The 20,113-nt window shown below is 40.6% G+C and overlaps 1 protein-coding gene across 6 annotated transcripts in view; it reads right to left on the minus strand.

The window, feature by feature from the left end:
* Positions 1-13,777, minus strand: part of LOC127426986 (spermatogenesis-associated protein 20-like) — a 53,715-nt gene extending 39,938 nt beyond the window's left edge. For 2 of the 6 annotated variants that reach the window (XR_007894886.1, XM_051674247.1), the window contains exons 1-11: positions 13,513-13,777; positions 7,347-7,484; positions 7,119-7,183; positions 6,856-7,010; positions 6,614-6,757; positions 5,940-6,141; positions 5,609-5,739; positions 5,142-5,246; positions 4,678-4,752; positions 1,351-1,563; positions 982-1,174 (exon numbers count right to left, since the gene is read on the minus strand). Coding sequence is in view for 5 of the 6 variants with exons in the window: in XM_051674247.1 (XP_051530207.1) it covers positions 982-1,174; positions 1,351-1,563; positions 4,678-4,752; positions 5,142-5,246; positions 5,609-5,739; positions 5,940-6,141; positions 6,614-6,757; positions 6,856-7,010; positions 7,119-7,183; positions 7,347-7,484; positions 13,513-13,718 (1,627 nt within the window). In the remaining variant the exon portion in view is untranslated. Of the gene's footprint in view, positions 1-981; positions 1,175-1,350; positions 1,564-4,677; positions 4,753-5,141; positions 5,247-5,608; positions 5,740-5,939; positions 6,142-6,613; positions 6,758-6,855; positions 7,011-7,118; positions 7,184-7,346; positions 7,521-10,041; positions 10,155-11,468; positions 11,790-13,512 lie in introns of those variants that run through there. The other 4 variants (XM_051674251.1, XM_051674250.1, XM_051674248.1 and 1 more) reach the window with 4 other exon arrangements.
* Positions 13,778-20,113: the final 6,336 nt, after the last annotated feature.

Raw genomic sequence — 20,113 nt, forward strand, 5'->3', positions numbered from 1 at the left:
ACGGGTTTGGAATGATTTGAACAATAAATAACGACAGAATGTGACGAATTTAGACGAATTATTCCTTTAAAGAACTAAAATACATTTTTAAAACTTTTGGGAAGATTTCTGTCTGTGTGCCCCTTAGATACTTAAATATCTCTTAACTCGACCTAAAAACAGTTTGAAAAGGTGCAATAGATGCCACCCAAGACAGAGAGGCTTTGAAAGTAGACAGTGAGACTATAAGATCTAAAGTAAAGTGTGTTCAGAGGGCTGGGAATCTCTAACAATAGTCTTGTGCTCTGTGTGCCTGTACCCCTGGCATGTCTCGCAGCTTCGTGAGTGATCAGCTTTGATTTATGCAAAGGGTTACTCTGCAGGTAGCAATATCCAGTCAGTATAAATTAAAAATGTAATGGAGTGTAGCTCTGGAAGGGAACAGTTTCATTAAACAATGTCTCAGGCTTTCTTTAATTAAGATATCAGCTCATTAGTCACTGTTCTGTGGGAGCTTTAGTCAGCAGGAGATCTAAAGGGGCCTTGGCACCCTGTGAAGGCTTTGATATCCTTTCATTAAAGACAAAAAGGCAAAGACCACAACCCAGAGGTCCCCTCTATGTGCTTTAAAAGGCCTGGCACCACATCTAAGTGGCTGATAAAATAACTCTAATATTATAATGTTGCTATTAAAGAAAACCCAATCAAACATTTCTTACGAAGGTTGTCGAACACTGAACCTTGTTCCCTGAATGTAATCAATAAACACGTAAAGTGCAAGTATAGGAAAGGGGTATAGCCTCAGGGGCTACATGCATTGCAAATTATCTTCATGCCTCAGCCATTTATTGATTAATTAATGGCTGTTTCCATTACAAAACACACTATGAAATGCAATTAACTCTAATTGGAGTCTTTACCTGGTTCAGTGCTCTCGGATTTCTAGCAGTATATTACTGGCTGACAGATACCTTTCCTCCAATCAGGATTAAAAAATCTTACCATTCCAGGACGCAAGCATTTTGGTGTCAAGGTGAGGAGGTGGGCGGGCTCTCCGCACCTCAGCCAGCTTGGCCCGGGCATCGGCCAACAGCTCGGACAGCCTGTCCACGCTGATGCCAAAGTGAGCAGCGGTGAGCTCCACCGAGTAACGCACAATCAGCACATTTTGCCCCTGCAGCTCTTCGTGAGGGTCCTACAGGAACATAAAGAGCAACAAGAATGAAAGATCAGCAAAACAAATCGGGAAATCTTCTTTAAAAATGAATATGCATCATAAAATCTGCTTTGTTCGCAAATGAGGTGTTTGCAAACATTAAACACTAACATTTTAAAGGTTCTGGCTCTCACAAAACCCTCAAATTCCCAAACCTGTGCAGGGTCCACGTTGCCTTGCTCTTTCACACCATAATGATGCATGAAGATATCCGCCTGCGTTGCGCTTCCTGTGGTGCCTTGCACGATGTCAGGAAGCAGTTCTCTGATCTCTCCTGCTGTCCACACACAGAACGCTCCCTCTCTCTTCTCAGTGGACTCTGCCGTGGGGAAGGAATCTGCATCTTCAGCGCTATAGAACCCACCAGACTGCAGAGGGCAGCACAATGCTCAAAATCAAATGTGTTTTATGTATTTTTTGCCAACTGTAGGCTATTTGCAAAGGTACATTGTGGTTTCTTGTGGGGATTATTACTTCTTGGCCACCTCAACACTACATCAAGTTATCATACGCACACAGTGGATTTCTGGATGCTGTATGATATATGACAAGTGGATCAAGTGGATCATTTACAGTGCAGAGATAAAGTTTAGGCCAAGCTTTTCAGCAATGGTTTAAATCCTTTTGCAGAGTTCCCTTCCCACACATTTTGAACAATACTTTCCATGACTTTTCCAGTCAGTCATGATTGAGATAAAGGACTTATAAATAATTTTATAGAGACTGAACTCATAAGCCCCGATTTACTAAAGGTTTGCATGTACAAAAACATGTGCAAACTTGAAAGCATGCTAAAAAAAAAAAAAGGTCAGAGCTGATCTACTAGCATAGTCTTTTAAAGATTGTCTTTCAGATGCGCAAAATAGCACGTCTTGGTAATTTTTGCGTGTTTCCCCGAAATGAATATACAATTTAGAGGCGTGCCTCCAAATGTGCATAATAAATGCAAATGAATCTTAGATGCCTGAAAGTAATTTCCGAATCTGAGACTCCCAGAGCAAAAAGCTCAGCGAATATTGATGCTGACTACCACCCCTGGAGTCACGAGTTCGAATCCAGGGTGTGCTGAGTGACTCCAGCCAGGTCTCCTCAGCAACCAAATTGGCCCGGTTGCTAGGGAGGGTAGAGTCACATGGGGTAACCTCCTCGTGGTCACGATTAGTGGTTCTCGCTCTCAATGGGGCGCGTGGTAAGTTGTGTGTGGATCGCGGAGAGTAGCATGAGCCTCCAGTGCTGCGAGTCTCCGCGGTGTCATGCACAGCGAGCCATATGATAAGATGTGCGGATTCACGGTCTCAGAAGCGGAGGCAACTGAGACTTGTCCTCTGCCACCCGGACTGAGGTAAGTAACCACACCACCACAAGGACCTACTAAGAAGTGGGAATTGGGCATTCCAAATTGGCAGAAAAGGGGATAAAAAAAAAAAATCTGTGGGGGGGGGCCTGGGTAGCTGAGCGAGTATTGATGCTGACTACCACCCCTGGAGTCACGAGTTCAAATCCAGGGTGTGCTGAGTGGCAGTTTGTGCCAGCCAGGTCTCCTGAGCAACCAAATTGGCCCAGTTGCTAGGGAGGGTAGAGTCACATGGGGTAACCTCCTCGCGGTCGCGATTAGTGATTCTCACTCTCAATGGGGCGAGTGGTAAGTTGTGCGTGGATCACGGAGAGTAGCATGAGCCTCCACATGCTGGGAGTCTCTGCGGTGTCATGCACAACGAGCCACGTGATAAAATGTGCAGATTGACGGTCTCAGAAGCGGAGGCAACTGAGACTTGCCCTCCGCCACCCAGATTGAGGTGAGTAACCGCGCCACCATGAGGACCTACTAAGTAGTGGGAATTGGGCATTCCAAATTGGGGAGAAAAGGGGATAAAAAATAAATAAATGAGTAAAAAGAATACATCAGTGGTCCCATGGCTCAACATGTACATAATATTGTATTTTCTTTGTGCATTATGAACATTTCAAGTGAAGAGAGTCATGTGCATTCTCATCAACTACTGTTACACTTGTTACATAGCAGGGATTTTATGATGATATCATACAATCCTATAAATAAACATATAAATGCAATATTGAATTAAAAAAAACATTATTTAGTGAAAGCTGTACTGGAATTCTATTTGGTCCAATTACCACACGCAAAAGCCTCCTTTCGGACGGTGTGTCCAACATATTTGCACGTAGTTATTTGCGCAATTTTCTTAGTAAATCACCCGCAAAATGCCCACAACGAGCACACGCAATTTGATAGATTGCACAAGCAAATTAGCACCAGTTATTTGAGATCTTATTAAATCGGGGCCATAAATAGCAAATTCTTGGCAGTGAAATATTTTAGAGCTGAGGATAACTAGAAAAATGTAAATTCAATATCAAAATTATCCTTTTACATGACAGGATTTTATTAATTTCAATCCTTTCAATACAAGTTCAGCTCAGTCGACAGCATTTGTGGCATAATGTTGATTACCACAAAACATAATTTTGACTAGTCCCTCTTTTTCTTTAAACAAAGCACAAATAGAGGTTACAGTGAGGCACTTACAACGGAAGTGAATTTGACCAATTTTTGGAGGGTTTAAAAGCAGAAATGTGAAGCTTATCATTTTAAAAAAGCACTTACATTAATTCTTCTGTCAAAACTCTGTGTATTATTTGAGCTGTAAAATGTCATTTTTACAGTCGTTTCAGTGTTTGTTGACATTAAATTAAAATTAGCTATGACTTTACACAGAAAGGGTTAGTAAGTGATTTTATCACACTAAAATTATGCTTACATGCATATTGTTTATGTCTTGTGGCTATACTTTTGAAACAGTGAGTATTTCAACGTTTACGGATTGGCCCCATTTACTTCAATTGTAAGTGCCTCATTGTAACCCAGATTTTTACAGGTTTTTTTTTAAAGATAAAGAGAGGCAAGTCAAAATAATTTTTTGATAATCAATATTATGCCACAAATGCTGTCGATTGAGCTTAACTTGTATTGAACCCTTGTATATTCCTTTAATATCCTTTTCCAGGCCTGGAAATCACAATTTTAAATTTCCCTGATAATTCCAGGTTTTCCATTATTTTTGAAACCCTGCTTAAACAAGGGTATTTATTCTGGGTCAAGGGGAGATTTTCATGAAACCTAAACCCTGCAATGTACAGGACTGTGAGCCCTAATGTAACTCTCTCGCACACAAATACAGTACACATGAATTAGACGCATAGTGCACTTTGCTGGTACTTAATTACAACATGCATCTTCACAAAGAAGAATTTCATAATTTAAGGGGGTTTTAATTGTGTGTTGTTTTTTCCTGTCAAACCATTCATCATCATAAGATGGCTGCCACCCTGTGCTGGTGCATTGAATTGGTTTGACCTCAAAAAGGGCTCCAACCAGGTTTTTTCAGTGCTTTTGTGGGTTGGTGCTGATTCAGCATGGATGATGCCAACAGCAGGTTCTAATAAGGGAAAATATGGCTTACCTTGTCGTTTAGGTCTCTGGAGACGTAAAGCAACACATCACGAGCCACATCTGCAAAAAGGTGTTCCCCAGATACCTGCAGACATCAACAGCCACAATAACACTGCACCCAATAAAATGTATCAGTTGCTCCATTAGAAAACTCTTAAAATCATCTTAACCTGCTTTATGAAAGCATACTGTGACAACAATAAATGAGGCTTGAGATATAGATATATAAATATAGAATAACAACTGTGGCTTGTAGTTTATTAAACACAAATAGCATTAACAGAAAGATGTAACACCAGTACATACACCCCTTAATATAGTGTCTTGAAGTACAGAACTGTTTATTACAGAAAATAAGTGTCATGCTGGACACAAACAATAATCTTAAATAACTGCACAAATATGTATAGAAATTATTATAATACCATAATATGCACAAACACGCATACTGTAAGCCCACACAAATATTCCTACCTGATAAGCAGCGATGTAGGCCACAGCAAGCTGTCCTTGATCATACAACATCTTCTCAAAGTGAGGAACATGCCATGAGGAGTCTGTTGAGTATCTATGAAAACCCTGAAAGAAAGAAAGGGAACGCTTTACAATGTTCCATTCATTAACATTAGTTAATGCATTAGGTATCAGGAACTAACAATAAACAATATATTTTTACAGCATTTATAAATTGTTGTTAATGTTAGTTAATAAAAATAAAATTGTTAATTGTTAATTCATGTTAGTTAATTATGCATTAACTAATGTTACCATATACAATTTTTGATTTTAACAATGTATTAGTACATACTGTATGTTAAAATGCTGTAAAGGTGTTGAGCTATATGAGTTATAAAAGAAAGCTCATGAAATAAAAGGAATTAAGAATCTTAAATAACAGACAGGTTCTGAATACACAGTTTCTCTTAGAGCATGCATGTCACCTGTGCCACATGGTCATGAATGCCCCCTAGTGCCATCATTCTGAGAGTGTGAAGGACCATCTCCAGCGCTTCTGCTCCTTCAGAGGTGGCACGATTTACTGCCCAATATGACAATAGGAACATCAGGTTCACTGTAGCAAAAAAAAAAAACTGAGCCATAATACATTCTTCATGCAGATAAGTACTTAACAGGTAAATGACTCCCAAACAGGTGGTCAACAGGATCTTGTCTCGACAATTTTGTACCTCTGTCGTAATTAAAAAATAATAACAAACAGCAAATTCTGTACAAGTTGCAAAATCCTTTCAATTCATTTCAATGTTTGTTTACCTGGTGACGGGAACTTTGGTGCCTCTCGAAAGCCTCCATATTCTTCCTCATAAGAGTGAGCCAGCTGCTGGAAACATCTGTTGGCAACATCTGGGCCAAATGGAGGAGTTTCTCCAGGGCTGGCAGAGATTGCTGTCCCCTTCCTAAGGGCTTCCAGTACCCTCTCTCCACTGGACTCTAGAGTTCCTCTGTTACTCTGCCACTAAAACACACAATATGCACATGTATGCATTTGGCATATGCTTTTATCCAAAGCGACTTACAGAGCATTCAAGGTAAACATTCATTTTTGGATAATGTACATGGATAATGGCTGACTGTACATTATCCCACTTATTACATGGCTACTATCCAAATAAATCAATAAATGATTGAAACAAATGCTTGACCAATGCTGGACTGACAAAATTTAGACAACATGAAAATTGTTATCATAACTGGCCTGATATAAGTCATAAAACAAGTGGTTTTCCTATTATTGCAGCAAAGAACAAGAGGGAAATTATTCTCTTTTGACACCGAAAGATCTTAGGGGAATAAAGACGAGTCAGAGAAAGAAGTCAACTGTGTAACTAGACAAACGTTAGTGTAGAGGAGTGTAAGGTGTTAGAAGTTAAAAGTATGATATGGTTTAAAATTCAATCTGAGCTGAAACAGCTGTTGGCTGTTTTTACTTGTTCTATGATTCGTAAGAGGACGGTTTTCAGTCCAGGTCTTCTTGCGCTGTCTCTGGGTGGGAAGTAAGTGCCACCTACGAACGGCCGGAGATCTGGCGTGAGCCACACACTCATTGGCCAACCACCACCGCCACTTGTTGCCTGGGCCAAAAGCAATTAATCCAAATAATTATTCTTTCATTATGCATGACCCTTTATAATTTACAGTATCATAAACAATAAATTCTACAATTTCAAACCTGTACAAATGTCATGTAAACTTTGTCAACATCAGGCCTCTCCTCTCTGTCCACTTTTACACAGACAAAGTTCTTGCTGAGGATTTGTCCGATCTCCTCATCTTCAAAAGATTCCCTCTCCATCACGTGACACCAATGACAAGTGGAATAACCCACTAAAACAAGAGAAAGCACTGTAATATGTATGCCAGGCCTATGCGCCAAACAACACTAAAACATCGTGGACCAACCATCATAGGCACGTTTAACATTTAGGATGTTACCTGATAGAAAAATGGGTTTGTCCTCACTCTTTGCCTTATTAAAGGCTTCTTGCCCCCATGGATACCTGTTAAAAAAGAAAACACCAGGAAATTATAAAAAATAAAATAAAATAAAAAAAATTAAAATACATTTACTTGTGAAATATATTACAAATCTATTCACAACTTTAAGTAATCTGAACTGTGGATGTGATTCCCATTAAGCCTGAAGATCCCAGATCTCCTCACCAGTCCACAGGGTTGTGTGCATGCTGCAGTAGGTAAGAAGACTTCTCCTTAATCAAGCGATTGGTGTGTTTTGGAGTCTTTAATCTGTTTGTTCCATCACTCCCTGATGCCATGCTGAAGCAGACCGCTCCAGAGGATCTACATCAAATGCAGATGGGTGATCAGAGAATGTATCTGTGATAAATAAGCATGCATTAAGTGATTTGTATAACATTTTCCTGGATCACAATCTTTTGTTGGTCCTGGAACAACATTTCTAACAACCAACCATAGCAAGGGCCAGCTGTCACATCAGTTCATGGGACCCAGGACAAAACTTTTACGGGTATGCCCCACTGCCCCGGGCCTTATGAGTAGGCTATATACTAGGGCTGAAACGATTAATCGACGTTATCGACAACGTCGACAAAAAAAAATTGTCGACAAACATTTTCGTTGCTGAATAGTCGTTTGATCTCATTTAACGTAACATGAGATCACATTAAACTCTAATGATGGCGCGCGATAGCATCACTGCAGTTTGTGCCTGATTGATGAGAGGAAGAATTACACACTCTAAACTTTCAAACAGACACACTTTAAACTTTCAAAACAGCTTTAGGTGATGTAGATCGCAAAGTATGAGGGAATTACAATGCAAAAATACAAAATAAGTAAATACAGAAGCACTCTCATTGTGGAATAAGCGGAGCCGGAGCTCTTTAAAGGAAACACCCCAGCATTACATCATAAATGCAGTTATATTTAATGCGTTATAGCTTTATTAAAGTTCAAATAATACGGAAGCAGATCATGTAAATAACTACAAACTCCGAAACTGCCATTTCTCTGTGTGGTCAGTGCCTCTTCTATGAGTTGCGCGAAAGTCCCGATCTAAGGGGGAGAGACTGCATCCGGCTGAGGCACACTCTGTCACGGGGATGCTCATCCCTCGAGTGCGCATGCTTAATGCAGCTAGATTATAACGTGATGGCTTGTGACTTACTGAATAATAATATATGCGTCACTGTGTGTTTCTTATCGTGAAGAAAATTGCCAAATTGCAACTTTATTAATAAGAGAGAGTTTGTTTTTTGTGAGTTAAAGTTGGATTGAAGTGATGGCGCCGCAGATGGCTGCCTCGGTGTGGAGCTCCTCAGTTCTTCTGTTGTTTTTGTTTGTTTGTCCTGTATTTAGTCATCTTTTCCCAGTCAGTTTTAACAGAGACGAACTGCTGAACATTCGACAGCATGTACCAGACAATCTTTTCCCAGTTTTCGAATATTCTGACGTTTTGCTAGACATTTTAGTTGGAGGCGCAGCTCTGCTGTTCAAGAGATGCGGGCGAGGGAGACGAGCCGGTGCACTGGTCAAACTCCGTTGGCACGGATTTCGAACAGCGCTGCCGAGCATTCACTTAGCGAATCTCCGCTCTCTTCCTAACAAAACAGACGGACTACATCTCCTCACCTGCACAAACAAGGACTCTTCAACCTCTGCTGCCTTGTGCTTCACAGAAACCTGGCTGAGTGAAGCCATTCCGGACAGCGCGTTACATCTGCCAGGCTTCCAGATGTTCAGAGCGGATCGCATTGCAGAGTTAACGGGGAAAACGAGAGGCGGTGGAACATGCTTTTATATCAATGAAAGTTAGTGTACAGATGTAACAACGTTAAAGAAGATGTGCTGTCCTAATTTGGAAGCGATCTTTATTAACCGTAAACCTTTCTACTCGCCGCGGGAGTTTTCCTCGTTTATTCTTGTGAGTGTGCATATTGTACCAAACGCGTGTTTGAACACAGCGCTGCAACAGCTGGCTGATCAAATCACAGACATGTAACAACAATACCCGGACTCAGTTATTATTATTATTATAGCAAATCCCACACGTGAACTGCCCAAATACAAACAGCACATCACATGCCCCACCAGAGACCAGAACATACTGGATCATTGCTACACAACAATAAAGGATGCATATCGCTCTGTTCCTAGAGCAGCTTTGGGACTCTCTGATCACTGTCTGGATCATCTTCTTCCAACCTACAGGCAGAAATTAAAATCAACCAAGCCAATGAAGCAGAGCGGGAACTACAAGCCTGCTTCGATTGCACGGATTGGAGTGTTTCTGAGGATGCAGCCACAGACCTGGACGAGCTCACAGATACTGTTACATCATATATCAGTTTCTGTGAGGATATGTTTATTCCTATTAGGACTTATTTAAAGTTCAACAATGACAAACCGTGGTTTACAGCAGAGCTCAGGCAGCTTCGTCAGGCCAAAGAGGATGCTTACAGGGGTGGGGATAAAGTATTGTACAATCAGGCCAGGAACACACTGAACAGGGAAATCAGAGTGGCTAAAAGAAGATACTCTGAGAAGCTGGAAAACAAGTTTTCAGCTAACGACCCGGAATCAGTGTGGAGTAGCATGAAACAACTCACAAATTACAGGACTCCTACCCCCAACCCTGTAGGGAACCAACAACTGGCTGACGACCTGAATGTGTTCTACTGCAGATTTGAAAGGCCCAATCTCACACTCCACACCCACTCTGACCTTCACTTCACACAAACACCAACACCTCCTGCAACCCCCCTCCTCCTCCCCCCTCCTGCTACTCAACCTGCACTTAAGATCTGTGAAGATGATGTGAGCTGCGTCTTTTGGAAACAAAAGACAAAGAAGGCTTCAGGCCCAGATGGCATCTCACCAACGTGTCTTCGATCCTGTGCTAACCAGCTGGCCCCCATCTTCACACAGACTTTCAATAGATCACTGGAGCAGTGTGAAGTCCCATGCTGCTTCAAATGCTCATTCATTATTCCTGCCCCAAAGAAACCAAAAATCACAGGATTAATGACTACAGACCTGTCGCCCTGACATCTGTGGTCATGAAATCATTTGAGAGACAGGTGTTGGCCCACCTGAAGAACATCACTGGATCCTTTCTAGATCCCCTTCAATTTGCTTATCGAGCAAACAGGTCTGTGGACGATGCAGTCAACATAGGATTGCATCATATCCTGTAACATCTGGACAGACCAGGGACATATGCAAAGATCCTTTTTGTGGACTTCAGTTCAGCTTTCAACACCATCATCCCAGCTATACTCCAGAATAAACTACACCATCTCTCTGTTCCCATATCTATCTGTCAGTGGGTTACCAGCTTTCTGACGGACAGGCAGCAGCTTGTGAGACAGGGGAAACTCACTTCTAACACCTGTACTATCAGCACTGGTGCCCCCCAGGGATGTGTGCTCTCCCCACTACTCTTCTCCCTCTACACCACTGACTGCATCGCCAAGGACCCCTCTGTCAAGCTCCTGAAGTTTGCAGACGACACCACTGTCATCGGCCTCATCCGAGATGACGATGAGTCTGCATACAGAAGGAAGGTTGAACAGCTGGCTATCTGGTGCAGTCAAAACAACCTTGAGCTGAACATGCTCAAAACGGTGGAGATCATTGTGGACTTTAGGAGAAACACCCCAATACTGACCCCCCCCTCACCATTCTAAACAGCACTGTGGCAGCAGTGGAGTCATTCAGGTTCCTGGGCACTACCATCTCACAGGACCTGAAGTGGGAGACCCACATTGACTCCATTGTGAAAAAGGCCCAGCAGAGGTTGTACTTCCTTCGCCAGCTGAGGAAATTCAACCTGCCACAGGCACTGCTGTTTTACTCAGCAATCACTGAGTCTGTCCTCTGCACTTCAATAACCGTCTGGTTTGGTTCAGCTATGAAATCAGACATCAGAAGACTACAAAGGACAGTTTGGACTGCTGAGAGGATTATTGGTGGCCCCCTGCCCCCCCTTCAAGAACTATACTGTGGCAGCGGGGGGCGTGGTCAAGCATCTCTCCGGAGAGAGAGAAAGCAGTAAGGGCGCTTACACCTGAGCTAAATTATGTCTAACACCTGTCTCTAATTTCAGTGAGCACGGGGAGAGCGGCATAAAAGAGCCACACCGCCAGTAGACGCGGTGAGAGAGAGACTGGTGCAAGAAAGGCCACGACGTGACATTCTGTTTCATGATTAGTGTATTGAACTGGAAGTGTTTAAGTAAATGTTTGCCTGTAAACCGACGAGTGTGGAACTGTAAGCGTCAGAGTGCAAGATTAAAACTCCTACCTGAACCAGGAAATCTGCTTCTCGCCTCCTCCTTTCTACTAAGTAGTGTTACACATACACTTCCAGAGTGAGGATAAAGGCTGGAAAAATCACTCTGGACACCACTCACCCTGCCCACTACCTTTTTGAACTGTTGCCTTCTGGCCGACGCTTCAGAGCTCTGAGCACCAGGACCGTCAGGCACAGGAACAGTTTTTCCCTCAGTCTATCCATCTCATGAACAGTTAAATTGACCCATTGAGCAATAACTATGTGCAATACACAGTTTAGTCTTTCTTAAATTTATCCAACACATCCAACCTCTTCTGCCATTTCATTCCTCTGAAAAAAAACAAACAAAAAAAATGAAATTTGCACTGTATATAACAGATTTGTATTTACACTGTACATAACATATTGTATTAGATTTGCACTACCCATGTGTATGTATGTATGTATGTATGTATGTGTCTGTACGTATGTGTATAATTAGTTTTATTTTTTATTTTTTTATTATTATCTATTTCTTGCTGCTGTTTTTGTATTGTTGTACACTGGAAGTTCCTGTCACCAACACAAATTCCTTGTCTGTGTAAGCACACTTGACAATAAAGCTCATTCTGATTCTGAAGTGAACAAAAAGGTGAGACAGGGTAGTCTTCGCCCCATTATACACTGCAACAAAATACGTTTTTGATTTGTTTTTGTTTTGGCTTGTTTTCCAATATAAATATCTAAAACTCCTTTAATACAACATACATTCACATTAGGAGCTATACTGCAGAAGAAGAAAAAATGTTATCTGAGAATGTTGCATATAATATTAAAAATAAAAATATTTTACAATATCTAAAAATCCTTTAAAAAAAGATGCATTCACCTGAGAAGCAGCATATAAGATATTTAGACTTGCTTTTAAAGAATAGATCTTGAATATAAGTATATTTTGGTTTTTACTGCACTCACAGAAGTATAACCAAGTGAAAAAATACACTTATATACAAAATACACTTATATTTAAGATACATTCTCTTAAAGAAAGTCTAAATATCTTATATGTTGCTTCTCAAGTAAATGTATCTTGTTTTAAGGATTTTTAGACTATTTTAAATGGAAAACAAGACAAAAACACAACGATAATAGGATTTCTTGCAGTGAATTTCTTTACTGAATTAAACTTAATAAAAGTATTTTTTCTCCCCTTTAATTCAGTGAATGTCATTTAAAGGTATTTTTAAAATATGGTTTTGTACTCTTTATTGTTAGTAACCACGTTTTAAGCTGGGGCACAAGCTGAATAATCGGGTAAGAGCTAATGATTAATCATTGCAATAATTGCCGAATAATCGTTCTAATAATCGATTATCAAAATAATCGTTAGTTGCAGCCCTACTATGTACAATAGGGGACTCATCACAGGGCCCAGGATCACGTTACATGTTGTGACACCACTCTGACCACGACACTGATCTCTGTAACAACCCTAACTTTGTCAATAAAATCAGAGGGCAATGATTGGTTGATCAGTTGAAAGATGTTGCAGGACCAATCAAGGACACTGATCCATGGTGCCAATGAAATAGCAGCAAGTTGCCTTTATGGCCTACATAGACAACTTCGATCAGGTCTCTATGCTGCTTTAGGGGGCATTCAAAGTTTACGTTGTATAAATGGTTTGCATCTCAAATAAGATCTCATTCTGACAATTCTATACTGCCTACTAGATTACTAGCACTTTCAATGTTTTCAACTTGTAAACAACCCTGAAGTTCAGGCAGAAGCTTTCCTGCATGTAAATAATAATGGGTTGTGTCTCACAGTATGAATTAAGCTACCTAGACAGCATTTTTAGTACATCATAGGCGCATTTTAACTTTCTTGCTATGTCTAGGTAGACAGTTCGTTTTGTTTTGAAACACAATAGCCTAAATGTCTCTGTGCTAGCTGCAGTGCTAACGGCGCTTGCAGTGTTTTATAATCTGTTGTGCAAGCAAACGAGTGGTTACCCGATCCGAATAATTCAGCTTGGGGAGCATGAAAGTGACTGTCAGAGGTCAGTGCCTACCTGAAGCTGTCCCAGGACAATTTCAAACGGTTAGGCTCTAACTTTTGGCCAAACTGGAGGGCTTGTGCTGGTCCAGAGCAACGGCTCTTAAATAAAGTGTGAGGTTTGTCTTTTCGCAGAAGGAATCCAGTGACGAGCCTGGCGTGTGGGATGTTTTTGATGGTGCTTGATGATGGAGACCGTACGAAGCCCAGTCTCAGCATCATAGATCCGCACCGACCTGACCGTGCTGCGGATTCACGCAGGCAACTGTCAGTAGAGTGAACCTGACATTCACAAAACCGCCACTAGATGTCGCTGTAGTGCCACATAAAAAAAATCTAGTACATGTTTGTTGACACCATGTAAATAGAGAAATATTTGCCATAGTACTATTATTTATTCATATAAAGCCATTAAAAAAACACACACACACACGAAGGGAAGTGATATTAGAAATGTTATAGTTTACCTGTATATATTCACATAGAGATTTTTGTTGCCATGGCAACAAAAAAATTAAGAACTTAATAGCTCCAGAAGTAAAAAAAAAAAAAAAAAAAAAAAAAAAGACGAATTGATTTTTAACAATAACTTATAAACCTTTCAAGACAGACCTTCCGTGAGCTCCGATGCTGTTAGTCCGTGGTATATGCTTCTGTTGAAGCCATCCGTCTGTGTTACGTCAACTTCATTGTTTAGAAATTGCGTTTAGAGTATTTCTCAGTCACTTTGGTACATTTCTCAGATCACCGTTGCAATTCTCAGAACTACTTGTTCAACCTCCACTTCATCTAGTCACTTGTGCACATCATAAAAGCAATTTCTCATTCTTCTGAACAAATTGCCAATGCTTTGGTACATTAATGCAACTGATTATGTACAATTGTCTGCTGTTTCCTACATTATCAATTGCTTATGTCATGTTGATCAAAATATATTATACTGGTTCTCTGTTGAATAGTTTTACCCCCCAAAACATCTAGGCATTAGTTCATTGCATAAGTCATTAAATGCAAAATGGTTGAACCAGTTGTCATAATCTTTCAGGCATATTTTCTATACATTTCTATTAGACATTTTTTGTAAATGTGTCCTGAATTGATGAATTGCTGTTATGTGAATCTTTACTTTCACTAATGAAGGGGAATGTGTGAAGCGTTAGATCAACCAATGATCAACCAGTTCTCTAAAACAGCTCAGAGGTGCTATTGCATCAGATTTTCTTTTCTTTTTTTCCTTTTTTCTGTATCGCAATGACATCGTACTGCAATTTGTTGACAGACCAACAGTAAAAGCGTAAAGGTGAATCCTGTCCAATCTCTTGCAATCAGTATCCCACATACAGTTATGTGTAGCTTTGTACTGTTGGAAATGCAGCCTTGTGCATTTTCAATCATTGTCATCAAAACCGTAGCCATAGTTTACATCAGGAAATACTGACAGAGCACACTGTTATACTGACAACATGGCTAAGCATTTTTACTATCTTGTTTGTGAACAATGACACAAAGACTTGTCATTCTGGTGGCACTGATATGTTTAACGACATAAATACACCGATCAGCCACAACATTAAAACCACCTGCTTAATATTGTGTAGGTTCCCCTAGTGCCGCCAAAACAGCGCCATCCCGCATCTCAGAATAGCATTCGAGATGCTATTCTTCTCACCACAATTGTACAGAGTTATTATCTGAGTTACCGTAGACTTTGTCAGATCAAACCAGTCTGGCCATTCTCTGTTGACCTCTTTCATCAACAAGACATTTCCATCTGCAGAACTGCCGCTCACTGGATGTTTTTGGCGCCATTCAGAGTAAATTCTAGAGACTGCTGTGTGTGAAAATCTCAGGAGATCAGCAGTTACAAAATTTCTCAAACCAGCCCTTCTGGCACCAACAATCATCCATGCAATTATCTAATCAGCCAATTGTGTGGCAGCAGTGCATTGCATAAAATCATGCAGATATGGGTTAGGAGCTTCAGTGAACCTGAAAGTTCGCATCAACCATCAGAATGGGGAAAAACTGTGATCACAGTGATTTGGAGCATGGCATGATTGTTGGTGCCAGATGGGCTGGACTTAGTATTTCTGTAACTGCTGATCTCCTGAGATTTTCACACACAACAGTCTCTGGAATTTACTTAGAACTGTGCAAAATACAAAAAACATCCAGTGAGAGGCAGATCTGTGGATGGAAATGCTTTGTTGATGAGAGAGGTTATTAGAGAATGGCCAGACTGATTCAAACTGTCAAAATCTATAGTGTCTCAGATAACCGCTCTGTACAATTGTGGTGAGAAGAATATAATCTCAGAATGCTATTCTGAGATGCAGACTGGCACTGTTTTGGCTGCACGAGGGGGACCTACACAATACTAGGCAGGAGGATGTTGTGGCTGATCAGTGTTAATAATATTGAGCAGCAGCTGTCGGAATTGCATTGGAGTGAAGTCACCTCCCCTCTTCCAGTGATTGGCTAGAGGAGGAACTGTCGATAAGAACTAGTGGACCAATAGGGACGCAAAACGCCCCATGATTTACATGAAACTCAACTCACAATTTTGGAAAACCAAGCACAGAACTTGGAAGCAAAAGTAAAGAAAAATACAGCGTAAGCATACAAAAAAAACAAAAAAAAAAAACTTTTTTTTAAATTAGAGGACAAAAAGAAAACAGTAATAACCAAGGAAAACATGATTTTGTTTGCAATTCTGATGACTTTGCTTTAATTTTTCTGTTGTTTTTTTTTGCAGCATATTTTAAATGTCTGTGCTAATTATTTTGATCTGCGCCTTTTATTTTTGTGCTTTTTTTTTTTTTCACGCTTGTTTTTTGGATCCGTGACCGCAATACATTTGACGGGATTTTGATCCCATAAATTCCCTCTTCAGTTATCCAATTTCCACAGGCAGGCTCTTTTATGTTGGCTTCTAATTTACAAACATAATGTCTTCCCCACAAACATTTGATATGAAATAATAAAATATAAGATATAAAAATAAATCAATCTTCTATAACAAATAGGTTAAACACAATATTTTGCTGATATCACAATTGGTAAATGAAAAAGGCCACTTAGTTACATACACAGAATTCTTAAAGACATTTGGTATCCCAATACCAGCGTGAGAATATAGTATTTGTATTTGTATATCATTTGTATTTGACACAGTACCAGCATGTTTTTTAAGACTATTGCAAGGTAGCAATGTATCCAATAAACAGTCAATGTTTAAGACAGATGTTATGTTAAATGGCATCAATATAAAATATAACAAATGTAATAACAGGTGTTTTAGACATATGCAACTTCTCGTAGCAAACTATTGGAATAACCACTTTGAGAACATTAATTGGGAATTGATTTGGACTTACAATAACAAATACTTTGTCAACAATAAAGTTAGTGAAGTGTTCTTTAAATTATACATTTAATCTATCCATCAAACCACTTTCTAAAAATATATAGAAATGATCATTCTGAATACTGTGTATTTTGTAATACTGGCACAGAAACATTTCTACATTTATTTTATGAATGTATTTATGTAAAATTATTTTGGATTGATGTTGAACATGTATTTGATATGTTATGTGGGACTAAGATTAATATACAGAAAAGAGAAGGACTAACAAATCATAAAGCCATCAGGACTATGGTTATCAACAATGCCTTAAAAAACCTCTCTTTAATTTATATATTCATGTGCACTTATTTATTTTGCTATTCTTGTGACAAATTATACTCTTCATGTTTTTGTACCTATTGTATGATCATTAAATAAAGGAAGAAAAAAGATATTTTATATATATATATATATATATATATATATATATATATATATATATATATATATATATATATATATATATATTATATATACACTGCATGAATATATATACAGTGTATCCGGAAAGTATTTACAGCGCTTCACTTTTTCCACATTTTGTTTTGTTACAGCCTTATTCCAAAATGGATGTACATGTACATAAGTATTCACAGCCTTTGCTCAATACTTTGTTGAAGCACCTTTGGCACCAATTACAGCCTCAAGTCTATTTGAGTATGATGCTAAAAGCTTGGCACACCTATTTTTGGGCAGTTTCTCCCATTCTTCTTTGCAGGACCTCTCAAGCTCCATCAGGTTGGATGGGGAGCGTTGGTGCACAGCCATTTTCAGATCTCTCCAGAGATGTTCAATCGGGTTCAAGTCTGGGCTCTGGCTGGGCCACTCAAGGACATTCACAGAGTTGTCCCGTAGCCACTCCTTTGTTATCTTGGCTGTGTGCTTAGGGTCGTTGTCCTGTTGGAAGATGAACCGTCGCCTCAGTCTGAGGTCCAGAGCGCTCTGGAGCAGGTTTTCATCAAGGATGTCTCTGTACATTGCTGCATTCATCTTTCTCTCGATCCTGACTAGTCTCCCAGTTCCTGCCGCTGAAAAACATCCCCACAGCATGATGCTGCCACCACCATGCTTCACTGTAGGGATGGTATTGGCCAGGTGATGAACGGTGCCTGGTTTCCTCCAGACATGATGCTTGCCATTCAGGCCAAAGAGTTCAATCTTTGTTTCTCAAGGTCTGAGAGTCCTTCAGGTGCCTTTTGGCAAACTCCAGGCGGGCTGTCATGTGCCTTTTACTGAGGAGTGGCTTCCGTCTGGCCACTCTACCATACAGGCCTGATTGGTGGAGTGCTGCAGAGATGGTTGTTCTTCTGGAAGGTTCTCCTCTCTCCACAGAGAAATGCTGGAGCTCTGTCAGAGTGACCATCGGGTTCTTGGTCACTTCCCTGACTAAGGCCCTTCTCCTCCGATCGCTCAGTTTGGCCAGGCGGCCAGCTCTAGGAAGAGTCCTGGTGGTTCCAAACTTCTTCCATTTACGGATGATGGAGGCCACTGTGCTCATTGGGACCTTCAATGCTGCAGAAATTTTTCTGTACCCTTCCTCAGATCTATGCCTCGTTACAATCCTGTCTCAGAGGTCTATAGACAATTCCTTGGACTTCATGGCTTGGTTTGTGCTCTGACATGCACTGTTAACTGTGGGACCTTATATAGACAGGTGTGTGCCTTTCCAAATCATTTCTATATCAACTGAATTTACCACAGGTGGATGCCAATCAAGCTGTAGAAACATCTTAAGGATGATCAGTGGAAACAGGATGCACCTGAGCTCAATTTTGAGTGTCACGGCAAAGGCTGTGAATACTTATGTACATGTGATTTGTTTTTTTTTTTCATTTTTTTTTTTTTTTTTTATAAATTTGCAAAGATTTCAAACAAACTTCTTTCATGTTGTCATTATGGGGTACTGTTTGTAGAATTTTGAGGAAAATAATGAATTTAATCCATTTTGGAATAAGGCTGTAACATAACAAAATGTGGAAAAAGTGAAGCGCTGTGAATACTTTCCAGATGCACTGTATATATATATATATACACTATATTGCCAAAAGTATTCGCTCACCCATCCAAATAATTGAATTCAGGTGATCCAATCACTTCCATGGCCACAGGTGTATAAAATGAAGCACCTAGGCATGCAGACTGCTTCTACAAACATTTGTGAAAGAATGGGCCGCTCTCAGGAGCTCAGTGAATTCCAGAATGGTACTGTGATAGGATGCCACCTGTGCAACAAGTCCAGTCTTGAAATTTCCTCGCTACTAAATATTCCACAGTCAACTGTCAGTGGTATTATAACAAAGTGGAAGCGATTGGGAATGACAGCAACTCAGCCACGAAGTGGTAGGCCACGTAAAATGACAGAGCGGGGTCAGCGGATGCTGAGGCGCATAGTGCGCAGAGGTCGCCAACTTTCTGCAGAGTCAATCGCTACAGACCTCCAAAGTTCATGTGGCCTTCAGATTAGCTCAAGAACAGTGCGTAGAGAGCTTCATGGAATGGGTTTCCATGGCCGAGCAGCTGCATCCAAGCCATACATCACCAAGTGCAATGCAAAGCGTCGGATGCAGTGGTGTAAAGCACGCCGCCACTGGACTCTAGAGCAGTGGAGACACGTTCTCTGGAGTGATGCATCACGCTTCTCCATCTGGCAATCTGATGGACGAGTCTGGGTTTGGCGGTTGCCAGGAGAACGGTACTTGTCTGACTGCATTGTGCCAACTGTGAAGTTTGGTGGAGGGGGGATTATGGTGTGGGGTTGTTTTTCAGGAGCTGGGCTTGGCCCCTCGGTTCCAGTGAAAGGAACTCTGAATGCTTCAGCATACCAAGAGATTTTGGACAATTCCATGCTCCCAACTTTGTGGGAACAGTTTGGGGATGGCCCCTTCCTGTTCCAACATGACTGCGCACCAGTGCACAAAGCAAGGTCCATATAGACATGGATGAGCGAGTTTGGTGTGGAAGAACTTGACTGGCCTGCACAGAGTCCTGACCTCAACCCGATAGAGCACCTTTGGGATGAATTAGAGCGAAGACTGCGAGCCAGGTCTTCTCGTCCAACATCAGTATCTGACCTTACAAATGTGCTTCTGGAAGAATGGTCAAAAATTCCCATAAACACACTCCTAAACCTTGTGGAAAGCCTTCCCAGAAGAGTTGAAGCTGTTATAGCTGCAAAGGGTGGGCCGACGTCATATTAAACCCTATGGAT

Source organism: Myxocyprinus asiaticus, chromosome 36 (assembly GCF_019703515.2).
Source record: "Myxocyprinus asiaticus isolate MX2 ecotype Aquarium Trade chromosome 36, UBuf_Myxa_2, whole genome shotgun sequence".
NCBI classification, from domain to species: Eukaryota; Metazoa; Chordata; class Actinopteri; order Cypriniformes; family Catostomidae; genus Myxocyprinus; species Myxocyprinus asiaticus.